Source organism: Colossoma macropomum, unplaced genomic scaffold, assembly GCF_904425465.1.
Source record: "Colossoma macropomum unplaced genomic scaffold, Colossoma_macropomum, whole genome shotgun sequence".
Lineage (NCBI taxonomy): Eukaryota > Metazoa > Chordata > Actinopteri > Characiformes > Serrasalmidae > Colossoma > Colossoma macropomum.
The window spans coordinates 10,727,371-10,738,066 of record NW_023494789.1 but is presented as its reverse complement, the minus strand read 5'-3'; the positions used below and the strand labels follow the sequence as shown (position 1 = coordinate 10,738,066).

At 39.9% G+C, this 10,696-nt stretch overlaps 1 protein-coding gene and 1 non-coding gene across 2 annotated transcripts; both read right to left on the bottom strand.

Annotated features, from left to right (window-relative positions):
* Window positions 1-1,489: 1,489 nt before the first annotated feature.
* eif3d (eukaryotic translation initiation factor 3, subunit D) lies at window positions 1,490-10,691 on the bottom strand. The gene is made up of 15 exons (XM_036570037.1): window positions 10,617-10,691; window positions 8,715-8,840; window positions 8,488-8,533; window positions 8,253-8,389; window positions 7,923-8,081; window positions 7,424-7,545; window positions 7,095-7,227; window positions 6,645-6,792; window positions 5,977-6,107; window positions 5,780-5,865; window positions 3,860-3,989; window positions 3,463-3,605; window positions 2,312-2,504; window positions 1,988-2,081; window positions 1,490-1,625 (listed from the first exon to the last, which is right to left on the bottom strand). The coding sequence occupies exons 2-15, from the start codon at window positions 8,835-8,837 to the stop codon at window positions 1,612-1,614; spliced, it is 1,659 nt and encodes a 552-aa protein (XP_036425930.1). The 5' UTR covers window positions 8,838-8,840; window positions 10,617-10,691; the 3' UTR covers window positions 1,490-1,611.
* On the bottom strand, window positions 10,008-10,099 carry LOC118808741. The gene has a single exon (XR_005007303.1).
* Window positions 10,692-10,696: the final 5 nt, after the last annotated feature.

The following is a 10,696-nucleotide window of genomic DNA, read 5'->3' as shown; positions in this document are numbered from 1 at the left end:
GGGGTCCATGGCTCAGCTCTAGTGTGAACGCTTGCAGGGAGCTTTATGAGAAATGCAGAGATTCGAGGTTCAGCAGCGATACAGCAGCATGCTTTAACAAACAGCCCAGGCCCTTTAGGGTGGACGTGAAGCTGTGGTCAAGACATAATCTTTACACATGTCCAACACTAATCCAGTATCCTGCACATGTGCATCTGTTTTGTCTTTAAAGGCATTACACATTAAACATGAACATTATTAGATGCTGTTCAGATATGAAGCCTTTATACTGCTGTCTGAATGTGTTGTAAAAGCGAATTACTAAAAGCCAATTTCAGTAATAAAATTTCAGGTCACCTTACAGGACGTTTTTCAAGTTTTAATGCAGCAGATGATGCGGCATCAGTTCAAAAATGTTTTCAAAAAGGAACTTTTGGAAAAAGGAACATATTTTGCACAAAAATGTAGTATATTTTCAGTATGTATTGTGGCCTTTGTTAGATTTCAGGTCCTCTGGGAAATGTGCAGGAATATTTTTCCACACCTCTAAAATTCAGTCTTAGAAGTTGGTGGCATTTTCCACTTCTCACAATCTCAAGAGTTTAAATCTAAATTAAGACTCATCCATAAAATCTCCACATCTCAAATGTCAGTGCTCTAGTGCACATTCTTTTTTCTCAGCAGACTCCTTGATGCCTTAACATCCCTTTAGACCCATAGCATTCAGCTGTCATCTCAGCTTTAAGCAATTTTCTTTAAATAATTTTCAGGAATTTGTTTTTGAAAGTCATTTTTTCACATAATTTTACTTACATTTAACATCCTCAGAAATTTCTCCTTTAGCCATTTTAGCTGCACTTGTGAGAGAACTTTGTAAGGCAGCTAAGCAGAGTTTGGTAGTTGCTTGTGTAAGTGTTAGTATCTCTTTAAAAGGAACAGAATGTCAGTGACTCCTTTGAGAAGACCTTTTGTTGGGAGGACAGTTGTATCTGGTTGGTTTTGAGATTGGAAGGATAGAGTAGCATTTAGTGCACGACACTGAAGAGTAAACAACTTACATACTGACAGATTTGATATGTTTGGTGTTGAAGGTTTGTGCAATTTTCTGTTAAATGTTTCCTTTTTTTCCCTCCCCAATACTGAAAAGCAAAACTCACCTATAGGTCATTCAGACTACAAATGAAATAAGGAGTGGTCTTTGACTTTAGCACACCAGTATGTGTACATAAGGTAGAAAATTATACTACTTAAAAATATATATATATATATATATATATATATATATATATATATATATATATAAAAATGTACTGTTGACTAAAAAACTCTGTTCATGCATGTCTTTCAGTTACCACCCTGCATTTAAAACCTAGCCAAACACTGCCCTCGTGTGGACTGCCCAGGTGTCAGCAAGGGGGAGGGATATAGCTATAGCAACATTTATCCAAACCCCACCCCCCCGCCCCCCCCCACCAACCATAGAATGTAAAACAAGAAATCAGGGACACGATTATTGCTCAACCTTTTAATAAGCCTTGTTTAATCTGTATGTGATGGGAAGAGGTGTGAGAGCAGCAGGGAAAGTGCTGACTCGTTTGGTCTCATTGTCCTCCATTTCATTCATCCAGCTCCTCAGTTCTCTTCATCTAGGAAATAGACAGAAAAACCTGAATGAGTAAAACCTTTTCATGTAGAGTTTCATGCAGATTCTGCCAAAAAGATGCCTCAGATCAGCCTTGCCAAATTTTTTCATCTCCACTTGGGACAATCTCCAAGTCTAGAAAGTCTCATGAAATACCACACATTCAGAGAAGGGAGAATGATTTTGATATGTTGATTTGGCAAGTGTGATTTTATTAGATTAGAAATGATTTTAAACTGGGCTTTATTACACAGCATGCTCATTGGTTTAGAACTTGGGAACGGTGCCACAGATCATCATATTAAGTATGTACATGGCAGCAGCTTTTCAGTGCACAAGATAAGCTCAAAAATCTAAACTTATTACCTTCATCATCTTCATCTTCGTCGTCCTCTTCTTCATCCTCATCTTCGTCAGAGCTGAAGGTTCCGTCTGGGAGGCTGTAGATGCGGATCACTTGCTGTGAACACAAACAAACAAGTGATGAACAAAACAGTAGTGTTGAAGTAATCGTTCAGTACATTCCCATTAAAAAATAGAAATTGCAATGTTATTTATAAATAATAATAATAGTTATTTTAAGCCTTCAACATTTTCTTTTGTGCTATCAAGGTGAATATTAGGATCATGCTTAAGGATAAGTTTAGGGTCACAGTAACAAGATTGTGTGTGCGTGTTATGGTTTCTCACCTTGTTGGGGTCTTTCAGAATGAGGTACTTGCCCTCATCCAGTTTGCGGCAGATGTCTATGACGCAGCGCAGAATGCCCCAGGCGTTCTCCATACTCAGGTTGATCTGGCTGGCAAATTCATTGGGCTTGAACTGCTGCGTACCCAGGATCACATGACGTGCGGAGTCTTTCACATGGTAGCGGGACACATAACTGAAGCGCAAAAACAATGTATTCAATGTTTGATCTAATAAACATACTTTCAAAAGTCCAGCATACTAACTGGAGGAGAAAAAAAAAACAAACAAACAAACAAACAACCAACCAACAACAACAACAACAACAACAACAACAACAACAACAACAACAACAACAACAACAACAACAACAACAAAAAAAACACAACAACTCTACGACAACTTTATAGCATTGAAGGGTAATCCCACAGAGTTTTCAAAACTTCATAAAGTAATTCAAAGTGAACTGATGTGAAATTCTCCATTCTCAAGAAATTTAGAATCAAAATTGTTCCCAGTGGTGGTGGTGATAGAAATTCTTTAGTATCAATTCTTGGTGTAGAGGTACATGCAGGGCACTGCAAAGCAAAATAGTGCTCAAAGAAACCAATATTTCAAATTTACTATTATTTCACCTTCAACATTCTATAAAAAAAATCTGTAGGGTTAACTAGTTGTTTTGGACAGTGAATAAAATAGCTATATTTGTCCTGTAGTCATCGTGACTGCCCTGTAATGGATTGGCAACTTATCCAGGGTGTTTCCTGCCTTCTGCCCAATAAGCACTGGGATAGGCTCCAGCACCCCCCGCAACCCAGAACGATAAGCAGCTTAGAAAATGTGTGTGTGTGTGTCATTGTGACCTTTGTTCACTAAAATCACTAAAAGAAATCTGAAGTGCAGGTTTTTCTGCAAAGAACCATTTCACATTAAACCACTCTGAACAGCTTTGTTTACATCTCAACCATTAATTTAAGCAGAAATTTACAAAAATTGTATATTAACTAGAAGCTTGTTGGAGAGTAGGGATTGCTTATAGCTGATCATTCCTTTATAGGTAATAAAATATCTTTGTGTTAGTGATATGCACCCTGCTATATAAATGCATAAAAGTGCCCAAATAAACAAGTAAGCGTGCATGCGTGCGTTCTCACCCCAGTTTAAGGTACTCAGAGCCAGCCAATAGGGCACAGCAGGTCCAGCGAGCCAGTTTGTAACTGTTATTCTTCAGCTCTGTGGCCAACACAGCTCCCCTCTGGGAGTCCAGCTTCTGACGCCAGTCCACTCCATTACAATACTGTACAAACAACAGCAGTGTCACTTTGGCTAACACATGCTAATTAACTCCACTGAAGTCTTAAAAAATAAATTCGAGATGTTTCACACATGCTGAGATGTTTGAAAGAAGAAATTAGTTGTAAATCAGAAGAGAAATAAACATCAAATTATTTTCCCCTATATATATATATATATATATATATGCTTTTATTCCTACTATCCCTCATTTCCTATAGTTTCTCACTTATTAGATGCACACTTTCTGTATCTCACCCGTGAGTCCCATTCATTGAGTGCTTTAATGTTGATAAAGGACAGCTCTCCGTTCGCTCCGGTCATAACGCCGTCATGTTCACAGCGCACCATCAAATCAATATCCTCCCCGAGCTTCCACCGTCGGTACCTACAAACACGCACACACAAAGTCAATACTCTCTCTCAGCTTTCTGTTACAGTATACTCACAATGCAAGGGACAGCTTGTTCACATCTGTCCCAGATCAGTGCTGTATACCGAAGTCACTATGGGGCTGATCCTGTACATGTTACAATGTCATGGCACAGTATTCCATTCGAAAGTATTCTGAACACTTGAAAGTTTCAATATTTACTGAAAGCTAGAAAATGTCAGTATGATCTCACCAGCATTATAACAGTTCATTGTTTTCACCATAGCGTCTAGGGGTGGGAATCTCTAGGCACCTCACGATTCGATTACGATTCAGAGGGCTGCGGTACAATTATAAAACGATTATCGATGCATCTCGATGCATCTTTTTTTTTTCTATATAACATTTATTTTCTCACTGTGTGAGCTCAAGTTTCGAGTTCAAGTTTCAAGTTTATCTGTCATTTGCACAACATGCCAGGACATTTATGCATTGAAATGCTTGTGGTGAGGCTCAGCTAATCACTCTACAGAAAGTAACTAAGTAAGAATAAAAATACAAGAAAAACTAACTGACATATTAAATATACACAAAATATACACAGAAAATAGAGAAAATATACATTTTAAAGTGACTGTGTTATTTAAAGTAACCTGGTACTTTTAAACCAAAGTATTTGTAATGATCAATGATGAATTTACTTCCAATATCTCTTATTAATAAATCAAATAGAAGTGATGCGGCAAGTAAACCTGAAGGCTCTCATTCCCTGCTTTTGCCACTCATCTGCGATAAAATTACGGTGATAAAAGATCCAGTGGTAATGGATGTCCATGTTACAGCTATTCTACTCGTTTTCTTTAGTGATTTTATTACTTCGGTTTTGATCTCGTTGTAGAGGCGAGGGTGGGGGGGGGGTGTTGGTGGTCGCTGTGTCAGTAAAATATCTTCGAGACAGGACACGTGCAACATAGCGCGAAAGCCCTGTTTCGCAACGACTGAGAATTGCTGTGCAGACTGCAGGTCACATAGCAGCGATGCGTTATTCGCATTTATAAGCACTACAGTTGGTTTCCTGGTACGTTAAACCTGCAACAAGAGACTTTCTCTGTCTCTCTCTAAAAAGTTGCAAAGATGAAGACGCTTCTCTTTCGAATTTTCCCGTTCCACCTTAAATGGTGTGGCATTCGGCACCTCAGTCAGAATTTAACGTGGAACAGGAAAATTCAAACAAGAAGCTGGAGAATAAGAAGCGACTTCAGCCTCTTAAAACAGTAGAACGCAGAGACATTTTACAATAAGCTGCTCTAGGTTTTGAATAAAAGTTTCCTGAGGGAAATGGGAGGAAAGCGGCTAAAGCTTAAAGCAGAGCAAAGTAAGTGCGCTCTCGTTTATATTGTTTAGCCTATACTAGGATATTATCACATACTGGACATAAAATGTTGCGGCTCCCAAGCTGGTTTGATTTTTGCTGAAAGGACAAAATGGCTCTTCTTATCATTTGTGTTGTGACTCCTGATCTAACCTGGCGTTTAATGCAGACGGAGCCGGTCAGATTTCTCGCTCATCCAGTAGTGTTTTTGTTGTGTGCTGCCACAGACTGTCCAAGTGCACTTCCAAGTTCCACCTTTTGCGTTCCGTCAACATTACATTATAAATTAAATATTTAGAAAATCGATTTTTGACGTGTTAATCGATTCAGAATCGTTCACGTCCGCATCGCGATGCATCTAAGAATCAATTTTTTCCCGCACCCCTAATAGCGTCTTTATTAAAGCACTCTCTTTATACATTTTTTTCCTTACCTGTAGGCTACTGAGGCAACCTCACTCTTATCCATATCTTCCTCCACAAATGGGTTTGGGTTGGGGAACTTGTGTCTCTCTCCTCCCTGACAAAGCACATTTAATGCATTTATTACACATATTTAAGCTGTGTCAAGCAAGCATGCAAATCTAATATTTCAGTAAACCAAGTACTAAAGAAAGTTTTGGTACAGCACCATGCGCAGGCACTGCTGGCTGAAGTTATGGTTGATGTATGTGGCCTCCATGGCCAGGTTCCGGGGTGAGTTTAAGGAGTTTCCCTCGTCCTGAGGAGGCTCGTTGGCAGTCTCACTGACAGTCAACAGATCTAAGGGAGACAGGCAGGAAGCTACTCACTTACACACACAAACAACCATTTAATGTAATAGCCAATGCAGGGTAATATAACAAAATGTACTGTATCGAAATCTATTGCAGTGCACTGTATCGCAGCAAGCATTTTAGCTGGTGCTGTTAAGATAGGAACACTATAAAGCACAGCATGTGTGTCAAAATATGTACTTTTATAATACTGAATGCCACAATAAAGTGAAAATGGAACCATTAAAATACCAATGTAATGCACATTTGCTGTATTAAAATAATTACATCGAGATACCACTGTATCTTCTCTAATTTCTCGAACTCTAACATTAGAGAACAGTCACACTCAATGGGGAATATACTCAATTTAGAATATCTTTTTTAGACCCTATAAAAAAAAACAAAAAAAACAAAACACAGAATTTCTAAATCGTCTCTGCTGGATCATCTTGCAATATGATCTACATTCTAAAAAAGCTTTAACTATTAAGAGCGATCTTCCTACTGTTGACGAAGAATTGACAATTCTTATGAGACGTACCAAAGTCCGAATTGTCTCTCTTGTCGAAGAAGAGCTTGTTTCCAACACGCTGCACAATGATGTCCCAAGAGTTCACTGAACGTGTGCAACACATCAGCGTAGCCAGAATAGCATCAGTGGCAAAGACATTACCCTGAGTCTTAGCCAGCTAGTGTGAGACAGGGAGAGGGAGGGAAGAGAGAAAGAAGGGGGACAGTGATATTACTGTGTGATTGCAATTTAATTATGCTAAGTTCCACCAGGTGTTTAACTTCTATAGAATTCTTAAACCACCAAAAAGGCCTCAAAACCAACCCAAATCAAGGCAGGTAAACATGTATTATTATCAAACTGGCAAAAGCCCTCTAGGATAGTTAGACCAAAAAAGTTGCCTAGTTTTAATGGCTTGCAGCTTTATCTGCAAAGCTTTTGCTGGTTTGCGAGTGTGCATGTGTGTGCAAGCTGTTCTACCTTGCGGATGACTGGATCATCAGTGGTGGTGACCGTGTGGAAGATCCTTTTAATGCTCTTCAGCGGTTTCTCGTTGCGGGTGGTGATGCGATCAAATGCTTTATCGTAATACTCAAGAGCACCACAGCATTCACTGCACCAGAAGAAGGAAACAAGGGCAGAGATCAGCAAACTGATAAAGAGAAACTAGGCCAGGTTTTTAGGACTGAGTTGGAGTCACTGGATCTGTCGGAAGCAAGTTAAACCTACAGTTAAGAGACACCAGTTTTATACCAGAGGCTGTACATGGTCAGCCAGACCAGGAGAGGTCAATGTGTTCAAATACTTACATATCTATAGGGTCTGCCACATCCATGTATCTCATCTTCATGAGTCTGGGGAAGTCCATCTCCTCCTTCACTTCCCAGTCACTGCGCACCTCCACAGATGAGTCCCTGGGCTTCAGCTGGGCCTGTGTGAGACATTATAAGGAGAATCAAGTTGGCATACCAACTAATAATAAGCAAAAATAACAGCCAGTGACACTGCTGCAGAAAATCTAGGAAAACATTCACTGATATCACTTAATATCCAGCAAACATGGCATACATAATGGAGCAGCAGTTTATAACCACTAAGAAAATCTATTCTAGTAATATAACTGTTATGCCTCTCTTATTTTTCAGTCAGTCTGCGACCACTGATTGCTTACCACTATTTAAAGCAGAACCGTATGACACCAGTTTTGTACTAATAATAATTATTCAATAACAATAACACAGCAGTTGAGCAACAGCTGTCTATTCCAGTTGGCAGGGTCTGATTTTTTTTAGTGAATAGTGAGGGTACCTGTGATTTCTGGTCCCACTTCTGACGGACTCCAAACTGCTTCTGGAACTTCTTCTGCAGACGCATGCGATCTCTCTCCTTCTGTTTGGCACTCTTAGGGAGAGTCTGCATGTTGAACTGTGTCAAGTTCCTGCGGTCCTTATCCCGCCGCAAGTTCCTCTGTGGACATTCCACAACAGAAAAAAGCCTTAGTCAAAACACTGACAAATAATGCCCCATTCTACTTGTAAATCATAACAGCCATCATCACCTGCCCAAACTGCAGACTTCAAATCAACTTTAACTTGAAAATGTTTTGAATCGAGAGGTGTTTCAGCCTTTGTTGTGTACCTGAGCAAAGCGCATGCGGTTCCTTTGGTAGGCCGTTTTCTGGGTTTTGGCCGTGTCCACCAGTTGGAAACTTGCTTCATCCTCTTCGTGGAAATAAGCATACTGACTGCCACCTCCAAACTGAGATGAGTACTTGTCTAACAGACAACACAGAACGAAAGATATGCTAGTAGTACTGAAAGAGCATCAGTGTGTTCAGGGGAGGGGGGGAAAAGTATGACTGGCTGTAACTTACTTGTGTATCTCTTATCCTGGTAGGTTGCTCCAGTCCAATCTGCCACCTATGAACACAAAGAAAAAAGATGTCCCAGTCCTGCTACATCTTTTAGATCTGGGTCAACAGACTACACAGTTCAGTGTTTTTCCTTCCTTAGTAGATTTAACTTATGAAGTATTTCATAATTAATTGGTGAAATGAATTAAGTGTGAAAAAATTATATATTCTATCAAGCAAGACGTTACCTTGCCCAGACGATCTCCTTTACTAAAGGGCTGGTAGGGCATGTCCTTAAACTTTTCAGGTACAGCACAGGGACCCCATCCTGAGGGGTTATCCTGAATCACTGGGGCCAGGAACTTTGCCATGGTCTTCAGGAACAGCAGATAGAGACAAAGTGAGCATATGCAGTTAGGTCACCACACAGAAACCTTATAATGTAACAAATCACACCCCAGTGTGCATCCCTCAGAGTGGGAGCAACGGAGAATATGTCCCAACATTTGCAGACACCTCATCCAATGTTTCTTCTGAAATCAAGCGTATTAACAGATATCTTGCCCCCCTTTTCTGCCAAAGTAGCCTCATTGCAATGAGAATTTGATTGCCTTCAGTCAGAATAGTATTAGTGAGATCAGGTTCTGATGCTGGACGATTAGCTCTGGATCACAAATGCCACGCAACTCATCCCAAAAATCACTGGATGGTGCAACATCTCAACAGGAAATGAGTTCCACTGCTCCACAGTCCATTGCTGGGTAGCTTTATACCTCTCTAGCTGAAGACGGGCACTGGGCATGATGACGACATGTGCCCCATTTTATTTGCAATGCTCTAGAGAAAGTTGTGTGCACAGATAAATGCAAGGGATAAACTTTAAAGGGGAATTCCATTTCATTTTTCAACATTTCTGCATAAATTGTCATGATGTAAACAAAGTCATTCAGAATGTGATTTTGGGGTGAAATGTCCCATTCCAGAGAAATCCACAGAGTCAAAATTATTCACAGTGGTGGTGATAGGATTACCAAAAGCTAATCCCTGAAATGGTTACAGATACTTCACAAGATGCCCAAGGGTTCTTTGAAAGACAAAAGATTAAAGGTTTGACCTAAAACATATACTTCTTAAACTATTCAAGGCAGACTGGTACATGCAAGGCATTATAAGGCAAAATGGTCCCCAATGAGAACATTTTTCCCCAGATTTACCCCTATTTTACCACTGCATATAAAAACTCTAAATATATGTGTAGGTTCACTGGTCATTTTGGATAGTAAATGAAAAGTCTACGTTATATTTGTGTTGTAGACATCATGATCCCTGATTCCCGTCACCGCCACTGTAAAGAAGTCAGTCAGCAAGTTTCTCTGCCATTTCACATCAAACCACCCTTAATGACTGTTTGCATCTCAACCACTGAATTATGCAGAAAATAAAAAGTGGTGCAATTCCCCTTTAAAGTAGCCTAATTAAAATGGGTGTCTTGATAATTTTGGTGTTGGTGTATAATCTGCAAGAGCACAGTTGGAGTAAGCGGGGCTCAGACTAAGCTCAGCACTGCCTTCTTCACAAGAGTGCGTATTTTACAGCACCTCAGCTTGCGCAGTGGACTAGTCATCACTGACCACCGTTACTACAATGAACCAAGGATTCCTGCATGTAGCCGTTTTTATTTCAGAACCAACTAGATTCATTTTACAAAAAGGGGATGTGCATGTTTAGTTTGTCATCCTATTGATTCATTCTCAAGATAACACTAACCGTTTCTAACTTAGGTTAGCTAGCTTAGTTAGCTTCTCAACTAGCTTTTTTTCTATTTGCCGACTTGGACTTTTAACATTAGTTGAAATCACTGCCCAAGAATTATACTGACACATATACGTATAACGTATTGTAATATAAACGACACCGTTAAAGTAAGTTAAGCTAACGGTACTTTTAGACATTAGTCGGCATTTACTGGGCGGCATTAGCACTTGCTAACGTAGCTAATGCTAAGTGCAGAAAATGTTGGCCGCCAGCACGCCTAATCTGACCAATAATCCCCCAGAACAGCGGCTAACAACAAGCATTATCGGCAACGTCTATTTTCTTTAAAACATAATACCACGAAAAGCCGATGTTTAAAGATATTTTAAACCTACCTTTTCACCCCCAGTGAGGCTCCTCCAATTTGTGTCGCCGCTAAACGGAAGAGGGTCTCCCAAAACTGACGTATATCCTG

Excerpts from the sequence above, each read along its gene's own strand:
- eif3d (XM_036570037.1), bottom strand. The coding sequence starts at position 8,837 with ATGGCAAAGTTCCTGGCCCCAGTGATTCAGGATAACCCCTCAGGATGG. Across the intron at positions 7,546-7,922 it reads AGTGGGACCAGAAATCACAG|GCCCAGCTGAAGCCCAGGGA; the intron begins GTACCCTCACTA and ends TGTCTCACACAG. Across the intron at positions 5,866-5,976 it reads GCCAGCAGTGCCTGCGCATG|GGAGGAGAGAGACACAAGTT; the intron begins GTGCTGTACCAA and ends GTGCTTTGTCAG.